At 43.0% G+C, this 12,533-nt stretch overlaps 1 protein-coding gene across 2 annotated transcripts in view; it reads left to right on the top strand.

Annotated features, from left to right (window-relative positions):
- The window catches only part of TAF2 (TATA-box binding protein associated factor 2), a 2,148,555-nt gene that overhangs the window by 1,807,266 nt on the left and 328,756 nt on the right, over nt 1-12,533 (top strand). For both annotated transcript variants that reach the window (XM_069621552.1, XM_069621551.1), the window contains exon 22: nt 8,653-8,762. In XM_069621552.1, the coding sequence (XP_069477653.1) occupies nt 8,653-8,762 (110 nt within the window). The remainder of the gene's footprint in view (nt 1-8,652; nt 8,763-12,533) is intronic.

Below are 12,533 nucleotides of genomic sequence, written 5' to 3'. Positions count from 1 at the left end.
TTTTGAGTATATAATACCTTTGACCGTTTGAGCCGACACCTGTTGTTGGTGAGTAAAACATCTGAGCTAGCAATACAACTTGTTTTAACATTATGTTCCTCAGTAGCTACCCTTCTCGTGAGATGGACTGGGTCATGGTCACTTTCTATCCTCTGCTCAACTATTAATGGCTCCATGAACAACCAGTAAGCGAAAGATGTGAGAAAGTAATCTGTATGACTTTAGTACTCTTCTGTATGCTGGGGTTGAAGAACGGTCACCCGGAAGACAGGCACTACATCTTCTAAAGCCCCGGGTGTAAAATAATAATGCCAATTGATGTGAAACAGGAGTAAATCTCCTGATAGGCCGTCAATTTAAATCTGTGATTTCGCAGAGACTATCCTCCTCTGATGCAAGGATTGAGATATCATTTTAGGATTCAAATTGACAGGTAAAGTCACCCGCTACCAAAAACGGAGGTCACCTCTTGCAGTTGTTAGTGCTGCTATAACTGGAGACCATCTCTTCAGACAATACTATCACTGAGGTTTTGTAAAAACAAAGTCTGAGCTGGTCGGAGGTACACATTGGACAGCACAATAAATAATCCTGATGGCATTGTAAGTTCTAAGCACATTAAATTGCAGTGCTTGATTTCGATCATTTTAGTAGATTTAGTCTAATGTTCACCCAGATTAATAACCCTCCTCTCGGTCGCTCCCTCGAGCCATGTGTACCCAGCTGGAGAAAAATGTGCATACCCAGCCTTGAATGTGTCGAGTTGGGCCCATGTTTCCTTCAGGCATACGATGTCAAAGATCTTGATAAAAGAATGTCAGCCATATTCCCGGACACAAGATTACATGGCCTGCCCAATTTGTAAGTCGTTGAAGATGTAGCATGGGCTGGGCCTTCTCCGCGACTCTGTCAGGAGAAATGGACTTAATCATGTGTTTATGTATCCTGAATTGGTTTGGGACCGGTGTATGTAAATATTAGATTTTTGATTTCCTTATAAGAATCTGGGATCCAAATGGTGGGAAGGACCTAAAATCAAAGAATAACAGACCATAGTGTGAGTAAATCAATATTCAAATCTAAAGTGTCCTTTTCAAATATGCTCCTTTTCCCTACCTCCAATGTAACTAGATTGCTTCCGTCTTTAAGGCACAAAATGGCAATTAAATATATTGCACAATGTTGCACCAATACCTTGTTAGCATTATTGCCTTGTGCGTAATGAAACGGTTAAATATAGGGCAAATAATGGAACACCTTATTTATTAGATGGGATTCGAAGATATCCTTTTCCACTCTCTGCATGCTTCAGCTTTTCAGAGAACCTCTACGCCTATGCTCAAATTCCCACTGTTCAAATAATAATCTCTGTCTACCTCAAGCCTTTACAAATCCAGCCATTTTGCATATTTCATCCCATTTTAAGACCCCTTTTCCTTCATCCTACAGAACAAGTGCTTCTATATTGCCTACTTAATTTTCTATAAAATAATTCTCCAGTACATCAGTTCTATGCCGAAAAACTGTGGGATCCCATAAAAGGAAATCATTAAGTTGCCATGCTTTTCACTCGGTGGGAGAAAACCCTTATTCCAGATCAAGGATTACTGGTTTGTGACCCGTTAATGTTATGGATCAATTTCTAATATCAAGCGTGTTGGGACCAATGTACTAAAAATTCAAAACATACCTATTCTTAAAAACCCCCAATGTACAGCAGATTAATGGGTATATTTTCTTTCCCTAGATGGAAAAATCTCCAGGTCTCAATGAATGAGGGGTCCCTGAGCACTCAGCCACTGCATGGAAATTCTTCCTATACTCTGAGATTAAGGCAGTGTTTTATCAACATCATGTCAATCACGCAATTACAATCCCAGTCAACTATTATTTCCTCTTACACAAGGGAGCTAACTATTTCAATAAAGCCCACAAAAAGCAATCCTGACCTTTTATTTGGAGCATGTATTGTTACCATTGTCGATAATTGGCCACTCTTAGATCTTTTCAGCAACTGATATCGTCCACCAGAATCATGGAGAGCCTCTTAATTAACAGGTGGGAATCCTTTCCTGAAAAGAATGGCCACTCCCCTTTTTCATACCTTTTTAGATGCAAAAAGCAGAGATTTAAATCTTTATTTCCATCCTCCTCAGGGAGTAGGTGGATCACTTGAAACAATATTCAGCGATCCATCTGTCAGAATTTATCATTTTAAAAAAGTGGCCTGGAACAAATAAAATAAGAAATGCCTTCCTGCAAGTGCTAGAGAAAAGACATGTATTGACTTTAGCGCTTATTGGAGATTTCTTCTTCCTCATAATTGTTATGTTTGAAAGGAAACCGGACTTCATAATACAAATTTACAGTCTTATATATCTCTTTCACCCATTGTAAGAAACTCAAAGGATGGTGCTCCAATAATCTTGTATTCAGATGCACTGTGAGAAGATAGCCCTTTGATTAGTCAAGGTGAAAGGTCATTTAGAATATGCACCTCCAAGACAATTTCTTTTGAATAGTGGTGACATGGGAAGGGAATATTTAGGCTTTGGGTCGTCTATGCCCTCTTGTGGAGAACTGCAACAATTCCACAATAGAACAAACAAATGATCCACATGAACAAAATCCCACCTTAAATGTGCAAATATGAAATTATGTTGTGCTTTGCCATGCAGCATCTGAATGAACTGAACTTTGGATATGTTGTAAATAAAAGTAATACCTATCGGGTTATGTAAAAGTGGGAGTCGTCCTATTGGAAATTGCTCAAAAATGGTGACACCATGTAAAATCATCAAATATTATTAGAATTCAATCATTCAACATCTTAAAATGTTTGGCCCGAATCGCAGAATCTGAAAATGTAACTTTAGTTCAATTAACACAGATGAGTGAGACATTAAAGTATTAAAACAAAATTAGCTTCTCTTCAGAAAGAAGAAGCAGTCTTCCCACCTTAATCATATAACTGAAAACCACTCCTCGCTGACAAAGCATGGGTGGGATTAGAGGGAAATATAACGGGGTAACCATAGAAGGGAGGGGAAAGAATGGTGGAATATGGATTTTGGTGATGAGAAATGAGAAGGGGAACAAACAGGAGATGCGAGAATAAAGAGATTTATCCATTGAAAGAAGGAAGTCAGAGCAGTGTATAGAAGGATGACCACTGTGCCCCGGGGAATTGACTTCCAAATAAGCTTCTGAATTGAGGGTTTGCTGATGGTATCCCTGCCTGACCAGGTCCCTTGCTGGCCCTCCCAAAATCAGAAGTTGTGTCTTAAAATGTAAATTAAAAGAAACCCCTACCAATTCCCTAAGTAACTAAAGTGAGATGTGGTTTATTTAAGACAAAGTCCACTTTGCAGTGATAAACAAAATCCAAATCTGAAAGCATTTTGGCTGCCACATTAAAGTGGGATTGCCTTGGTAAAGTTAAGTATTATTTACAAGTCTAGTTAGTGGTTTAAACGAATGACAGTGGGTCGTAGTGCCTGGGATGATGCTATGCATTTAATGCAGCCGGGGACAACTATAGTATTCACTGGATGTTTGCACGAATTGCATGCTGAAAGAATGTATTCAATCCATTGAGAACTGTGGAAGTGCAAATCTTCTGCATCCTCTTATCTTTCAATGCCTAGGTTGAGTTGGGTGTAGTGTGGGAGGGAAGAAGCTCTCCAACTAAATATCTTTTACTGGAGAATTGTACTCCTCCAGCCCAGAAGTCTAAAGAAACTGAAGGCATTACAAGTAGTCCCTTTTAAAACTGTGCATACATCTGGATTGAAAGGAATACCTTCATTTTTAAGGGAGGCTACACACACACACACACACACACGTTTAATGAAATTCACATACACATGTCTATAGAGCGTTACGCCGACACCTTACGAAAAGTTAGGATACATGTCTGTTCAGAATATAGAGATTCCAAAGAACATTGCCTGGAAATTCAAACGTACATTTGCCAATGCAAACAAGTCACCTTTTTCATCTACATGGCTTAACACGTAGTGCTATACTGGCTGGTCAATGCCTATATGTCAAGTGACCTCTACATAATTAATTTATCCACTCTTACACCTGCACTGGGGAGATGATGCATAGATCTATTTGGAATGTTAATTGATGTAATTTTCTCTGACACCATACTTGTCTTCACACTGGAGAAAATCAAATGTGTAACCATATTTACATTATTTGTAAGATTCTAGTGATGTTTCATCAAGTAGTCAATGCAAAGCATAATTGTTAGAATGTCTAGTGTCTTTTAGATTATCATACTATTTAGAGGAAGATTTTGTGATTGAAATTCAATGCCTTTGTGGACTTAAAATAGTGAGATTCATATAGGCACGTAAAACTTTGGAGTTGTTTTGTATGCATATAAATTGTAGTGATCTCCATGGTGAAGCTAGAGTCCCTATTTATTGAAACTATCCAATTCTTTGAAATACATTTCGGTTTATGATTATCTCACTGTCTTTTGTTTGACATCAAGAAGAATGTTTTTCTTTGGCTGGAATGATGAATAGACCATGCACTTTCAATCCAAATTAATTGCCTCGCGTTCTGATAGGTTCAGAATATGTCTGAATAAAGCCTGCATACATTTTTCCAGACCTTGATCCAATTTGTATCTTGGGAACCGTTGCTATCAACTGTTGTTCTGAAAGGAGAGATTTTCAAAATGTTTCTGTCCGGCACACAGCATTTCCACCTGCTCCTCCAAATTATCCACTCTGCTTGTCAATGTCATGTAGCCATTTGCAAATGGTATCCTGATCCAAATACTTGCTACCATCACGTGTTTATCCAGCTCCATTATTGATTTTGAGACTTTTTCATCGCCCTTTTCATCTCCTTTTTCAGCTCATTTAAGATCAGCTGCAGATCTTGTTTGATGGCTTAAGTTTCCATCTCTTTTTGTAAGTGTGCTATGGATCTGTGTCTCATCCACCAATGGAGGCTTATTAGAAGATTATTGCTGGGTTTGCAGAAGTGCCCTTATGTCTGTGCCCTTCACTTTGGATGAGGGTCTGGACAAGTAAGTCATTTCTTCCATGTGTTTCTGATGGTCTTTTAGCATACAACACGCAAGGGGACTCTCTTGCTCTTCTTAGGTCAGACGCAACACCAGATATTCTTTAACAACCAGGGGTCTTCAGCCGGCAGCTGTTGGCTGTACTCCAGCCCGATAACAAAGGGAGCCCTGTGCCCGGTTTACTGGACTCCTGGTGGGCTCCTGGTTCAGGCACCGGGGTATGTAAATATTTGAGGCCACCTCCATTCCACTTCCAAGCAGCGATGCTACCAGAGAAGCCGATCTAAGATCCTCGCCTCCTCCACAGCCATGGTGGAGGTTCCAATGGTTGTATCACTCCACACCAGGGCTCAAGACACGAGGACGTCCCTCGAGGCAGCAGGCTAATTTGCTGCAGTGACCCAATGGCTCCCTTGGGCGCTCATGTCAACCCAAGCAGGGCTGCTCCACACCACCTGGAAGAGCAGGAAAGGCTGCAAAGCTGCTCAGGTTTTATACTCGAGTTGTTGGGCACTCACCATTTGCCAAGGCCTGCGCAGCGAACAGGTCCAGCCCTCCACACCAGAAAGCAAATCATAGCACCATATTGAGCGGTTGGGCTGAAGAGAGAAGACTCGCCATGCCCATCAAAGTCACCCCCTGTAAGTCTTCCGGTGTTGCTGCCACTCAGGGATAAGACAGAAGTGGTTTGTCTGTTAAAACAGCAGATTTCACAGTAGATGGGAGTCCTGTGGGTCTCTGGCTGCAAGGAGATATCCGCCGCTCGGCCACGCCCAGTGATGCTCCCATTTAAAAAGCCCTCAGTTTTGTGTTTAAATATCTACTCTCTACTGTTGTCTGCCCCACTACGGAGGCATTTATACTTTTCAGAATTATTAGATTACAAATGTCTGTTGATTTCTGTACTAATTCTTTTTTATGTACAGTGTTTTGGTGAAACTGCTCTACAATTAGAATTAAATGTAAATAAAATGGCAGTAGTGAGAATATCAACATAGGCAATGTGGCCAGTCAAAGATAACCATATTAGACAGTCCACCATTGATATCTATATATGTAGCGGAGATGACTGGGCTTTCAGTCTGAGTGAAGCTTTTTATGATTTCTCTCTTTTCAGAAACCATCAATGTATTTTATTTGCCATGCCTTAGATACTGTTGTTGAGGCGACAGTTTTGTACTTCAACCACAGAGACGATCATACCTGTGACGAATCTGGACTATTCGTCCCTACACCTCAGAGGGTAGCCACCCCTTTTGAGGGTAACGAGGTGAGCCTGCACAGCAAGACCCTCCCTAGGGTTCTCAGAAAGTGGTACCTCACTGGAAGTAACTCCCTTCTAGTGGACAAAGACTCCCTATCAAGAAACATTGTCTGCATATATGGGAATCAAAAGAACTGATATTACTTCTGTTTTGGATTCAAATAGCTAAGACATTACTTCAATCTCTTTGGCTTCAGGTAATGCTGGATTCCCCCTCAGCTTTCAGAGGAAGGATACACCCCTGTCGTTGGTGACAAAAATAAAACAAACCAGAAACCTTGAATGGAGGAGAGATAATCCTACGCCGAGGCGAGCCTCTGACTGGGAGACGTTCTGGAGTGGTAGAGCCATAGTAGCATGGAGAGCGAGAGGATTGCTAGAAGACCCCGAATCTGGTGGTGCGTCCCCACCGGAGCTGTGGTGGGCCTGGGTCCCGTTAACCAACACCAAGACCAGACCGCCGCGGAGGGATCGTATCACTGCACCGACCTCTGCATTAGAAGTGTGCCGTCTGCCAAGTCAGGCAAGAAAAGAGAAGCGTACGCCCTCAAAAAGGCAACACCAGGGTAGAGGGCAAACTCCTGTGTCCCATAGTGTTGGAAAATCCAAAAGGGATACGGGAGCCGGGGAATTTCGAAACGCTGAACACGGGCAGAGGCCCAATCATGACCCTGCTGAAGTAAGCACATCATAGGGCAAGAGGGCTTTGGGGAGCCCTAGAAATACAAACATTGAGGAAAAACACTGGGACCTGAGAGAACCTGGAGGGTCCCATGTCATAAACTCTAAACAAGAACACTATTAAATAGAAGAGCAAGAATGGTGGAATCGTGTTTCCCTTTAAAGAATGGAAAGTGTTGGATGTGTGACTTGCACTGAAAAACCTGAAGAGGCTAGAGAACTATATTTTGAATATTTGAAAAACCCTTCTTTGGGAGAAAGCACAAGTAGTGTGGCCAAGCAAAGCCGGAGTGGAGAGGAGATTGTCCTGGCCTATTTTTTTATTTTTTTTAACAGATTATTTTTATTGAAATTTCGATCAACATGAAATACATCACATAATGTAAGACAATAATAAAGCAGTATCAACTCGCAAGTGTCATTGCATCGAAATTTAGTTTTAACTAAGTAACCGTATATCTGTTCCTCATTAAACTACTGTTATTCTCATGCGAACAGGTTAGGAGTAACTAGTGTAAACTTAGAATGAAGAAGAAGAAGAAGAAAAAAAAACATGAAGTGATTCTTCGTACCACTTTGCATACATCCTGTCTAAGCCATAATCATCAAGCCCAGTATCACGGGTTCAGAAGATATTTCATAACCCTTGGTTGGAAAAACATGTGTTCCTTTTCGGCCGCATATTCGAAGAATGGCCCCTATATGCTGGAACATTTGGGCAGCTTCCCCTCGATCATGGCTGTATGTTTTTCCATCCCCAAGAGTTCTCAAACTTTAACCCACCAGTACGCTATGTGAGGAGCCTCCACATCTTTCCAAAAGCGGGCGCGTGTGAGTCGAGCGGCCATGAGTAACTGAGAAATCAGTTCCTCTCTGGGGTCCAACATCGGGTAGGAACCATCGCTAGGAGCGTCACCCAGCAACAGGATTTGTGGTTCCATAGGGAGCGAAGTGCCAGAAATCTCCCTGACCTGGCCCATTTTTTAATGTTTTTTTCTAAGTGGTAGGACCAGCTAGCAAAAAGGTTTTGGACAGAGGACTATATTAATTTGGTCATTTGACACACACCTTTAGTTTAGTTTATTCGGTAGGGAATTACCCTCAGAGCAGTAGGGCTAGATAGGCGTTTTCTTTTCATTTAAATAAAACCTTTTGAACATGCTAATTCCTAGTCCACTGCTGCTTCTGTTTCACCACACACCTTAGTTTGTGTTCTGTGTTTGACAGGAACGTACATTGTGTGTTTTTCAATCTAACTACATGAACACTGGCGTGTCTTTATCATGCGAACTCCCAGCAAGAGCAACTTAGAATAGTTGTATTCTGTCCTTCAATGAAGCTAGTTGCTATTGTCCCCACTTGTACTGCAAACGTTTGAAGACCACGTTATACATGTCCTTTTCGTTGTAGAGTGGATATTGACACATAAAGCTAGAAATACAACCATAGTTTTGTAACCGTTGTTGCTAATTGTATAAGCGCCTAACAAATGGCCAATAAATAAATTAAATAAAATAGTCATTCATGTATCCGTTTTAGTTTGTGATGTTATATTTCTTTTCTGAACTGTAATAAATGTGATAGTACAAATAACTGGACAACAGCAGTGAGTGCATTTCATAATGACGTTTACTTTTTCTTCTAAACATTTTTCCAGACACAAAATCTTGAGCATGTTAACAAAGAACCCGCCATTTACGAAGAATTCGGAGTCCCCGTTGTGCAATGAAGCTTTAGTCGATCAACTTTGGAATCTTATGAATTCAGGTTGGATTTCTTAATTTTATCACACATTTGGAAAGCTTCTCTTTATGTGCACTAACCGGTCATATGTAATATGTCAAAACAGACATATAACACTATCTTAGTCACAGGTAGAGCCTGGGCTACGTGCCTTGGTTTGGCATATTGCCATAAACGGTTTTGGACCATTTAAACGTTTGCAGCCGTAGAGGGGGTTGTCTTCTTGGAGTATAGGCCATTAGTTGCCCAGAAAACCCAACTAGGTGCTGAGCCAAGTAAGGGCAATTAAGTGCCAACTAATGGTCTGTATTCCCTCCCCCATAAGGGTGTCAAGACATTTTACACTCTTGCCGGGGGGTAGGGGCAGTTTACCCAAAAAGCAACACAATACCGTTATAAGCAGCCCTGAACAAATAAGAAACAGTTCTCCTCGCCACTGTATCTCTACTCTGTAGGGTTGCCATGGTATCCGTTTACCGAAGTTTGACGCCTGGAAGAAAGCATGGAGGTTGATTGGTTTAGGTGTGACACAGAATGCAAGGAAGCAATTGAAAAGGCATGAGGCCGACCACCTGCCGGGCTTGGTTAGCAGGGTGAAAGCATGAGGGTGGCTGCCACTGCAAAGGAGGGGGATTGCACTGGTACAGGCATAAACTGGGAAGCGTGGCACTGGAGAATGCGCACAGCCATAGACGAGCAGACATTCTGGGCAACTGTCGGATGATGGTGCCCTGATTGAATTCCTGCATCCTGAATGGCTACGGGCCAGCTAACATTCCAAAATGGGTACTCATTTTAGATTGTAGATACAACATGAACATCTGGTGATGCAAGTCAGAGTACATTATGTCTCTCATCAGAGGTACCTGTTACGGACAAATGGTGTATGCACTATTCGAATTATTATATATTATATTACACTTTAAGGGCCTCGCTATGCTGCAATGCTATGTCCGTGGAGTCTAATGTAAGTAAGCACTTGCTTTATTTATTTACATAATGTAAGAGGTAGCCTTCGCGGGTACATGTGGATTGAACACCCACCTATGCTATTCCACCCAGGTCTCACACAAAACGATTCCAACTGACTACAATGCAACATTCACCTGCATTCCATGCACATACAGGCACTGGCTGTCAGGACATCGCAGTCCAGTCCTTCAGTTACTCATTTTAATGATGGTCTATAAACCATCGCGTACCAGTCGTCTATCCCCTCAGCAGGAGTACCTCTGTCATTAGGTAGGTAGCACATGCGAGGGTCGTGTACCAGTCGTCTACCCCCATGAGTACCTCTGTCATTAGGTAGCGCATGCGAGAGTCACGTACCAGTCGTCTACCCCCTCAGCATGACTACCTCTGTGATTACGTAGTGCATGCGAGGGTCGCATACCAGTCATGTATCCCTCAGTGTGAGTACCTCTGTGATTAAGTATTGCATGCAAGTGTCTGGTACCAGTCTTCTATCCCCTTAGCATGAGTGCCTCTGTGATTAGTGCATGCGAGGGTCGCGTACCAGACATCTACCCCCTCAGCATGCGTACCTCTGAGATGGTGCATGAGTGTCACGTACCAGTCGTCTATACCCTCAGCATGAGTACCTCTGTGATTACGTAGTGCATGCGAGGGTCGCATACCAGTCATGTATCCCTCAATGTGAGTACCTCTGTGATTAGGTAAGGCATGCGAGGGTCGCGTACCAGTCATCTAGCCTCTCAGCATGAGTACCTCTGTGATTACGTAGTGTATGTGGGTGTCGGGTACCTTCCTTTTTTGAAGGCATGTAATCAAACCAACATCAGAATTGATCCTTTGTGTATTTGGGATTCGAAGTATTGTACCTTTCTAGGAACAGGAAGTCCAGATTGAATACTTGTTTCACACTGCAGTCTGTATAGGTGGTACATGCAAGTGTCTGGTACCAGTTGTCTATCCCCTTAGCATGAGTACCTCTGTGATTGGGTAGTGCATGCGAGTGTCGGGTACTAGTCTATCCCCTCAGCATGAGTACCTCTGTGATTAGGTAGTGCATGTGAGTGTCGTGTACCAGTTGTCTAACCCCTCAGCATGAGTACCTCTGTGATTAGGTAGTGCATGCAAGGGTCGCGCACCAGTCTATCCCCTCAGCATGAGTACCTCTGTCATTGGGTAATGCATGTGAGTGTTGTGTACCAGTCGTCCCCTCAGCATGAGTACCTCTGTGATTAGGTAGTGCATGTGAGTGTCGTGTACCAGTTGTCTAACCCCTCAGCATGAGTACCTCTGTGATTAGGTAGTGCATGCAAGGGTCGCGCACCAGTCTATCCCCTCAGCATGAGTACCTCTGTCATTGGGTAATGCATGTGAGTGTTGTGTACCAGTCGTCCCCTCAGCATGAGTACCTCTGTGATTAGGTAGTGAATGCGAGGGCCGCATGCCAGTCGTTTATCCCCTCGGCACGAGTACCTCTGTGATAGTGCTTGTGAGTGTCACATACCAGTCGTATATCCTCTCAGCATGAGTACCTCTGTGATTACGTAGCATATGTGGGTGTCGGGTACCTTCCTTTTCTGAAATCATCAAACCAGCATCTGAATTGATCCTATGTGTAATTGGGATTCGAGGTATTGTACCTTGCTAGGAACAGGAAGTCCAGGTTGTTAGGGAGAATTCTCCAGAATGGCTAATTTCCCTTACCTACTGAGTCCCTCAGCAGCTTTGCTGGATTTCTAGGATTTATTTTTTTCACCTGGTAAGAGTGAGAGCATTTTTTCCCACTCTTACATATGTTTTTGCTGTGTGTTGTATATTTTGTGCTCATGGACTATGGAGTTTCACGTACTCCATAGGCATATTCTTTTTACTGTGTGTCACACATCACATTTAGTGCAGTGACAGAGGGTTGTCTTTTTAGACTTCCCACTTTAAACTCCATTTTCTGGGACTGACTTCTGTCTCCCAGAATATGTAAATTTGTCATTGACTTTACTAGTCTTTTTAAATCTACAGACCCAGTACAAACTATCTTCCATAGAGTACTGGAAGGGTTAATAGTTATCCCTTTTTGTCTGTTTCTCATGGAACATTATTTCGTTCCCCTTTCTCTAAAATGTGGCTGGTGGCAGTGGTATCTACCATTTTTATTCTACCGCGAGCTATGAAAATAGCCTCTGTACTGTTAGAGGCTATGGTGGTAGCCTCAAACTCTAACCCGCTGGACCCCATTGATTTTATTTTGGTTCCGGTCAGGTTTGTTCGCTATTTCTTTTTGTAAAGGTCATTCTCGTGTTTTACTCTGCGCGCCAAACCAGGTTTGGTTCCTTTGTTCGCCGTCCCCCTGGCGGGCTTCTGCACAGAAGCCCTCCTTAGGTGCCCGAGTGGACAGGATGTGAGGGGAGGGGTTTTAGGCCCCCTGCACAGGGTCTCCTTAGAGACCCAAGTCGCACTCCAGTTTGATTGGCTAGGTGACTACAGCCACCCTGCTGTGTGATTGGTAGCCAGGCTGTGTGAATGGGGGAAAACTCCTTAAAAAGAAGGTCTCTGGGACTTGGAAGGCAGAGTCGCCACTGGATCGAGAGAGCCAACGAGAAGCTGATGGAAGACGACTGCTGCAACTACTGGACACCCCGGTGAAGCCCTGCTGCCGGTCCGAATCGCCTGAACTTCGTCGAAAGAGGAGATCCACAAGGAGTCTTCTCCCCTTGAGCCTGGTGGGACCAACCAGCTCACAAAGCCCCTGAACCTCCCTCTTCAGCCTGGTCGAATTTGCTGTGCCACAGGAAACCAGATAGCCAGCTTGAGAGAGTCCCTTCGTGC

This window comes from Ambystoma mexicanum, chromosome 5q, assembly GCF_040938575.1.
Source record: "Ambystoma mexicanum isolate Mex_15411 chromosome 5q, UKY_AmexF1_1, whole genome shotgun sequence".
Taxonomy (NCBI): domain Eukaryota; kingdom Metazoa; phylum Chordata; class Amphibia; order Caudata; family Ambystomatidae; genus Ambystoma; species Ambystoma mexicanum.
This window is presented reverse-complemented; position numbering and strand designations above follow the sequence as displayed.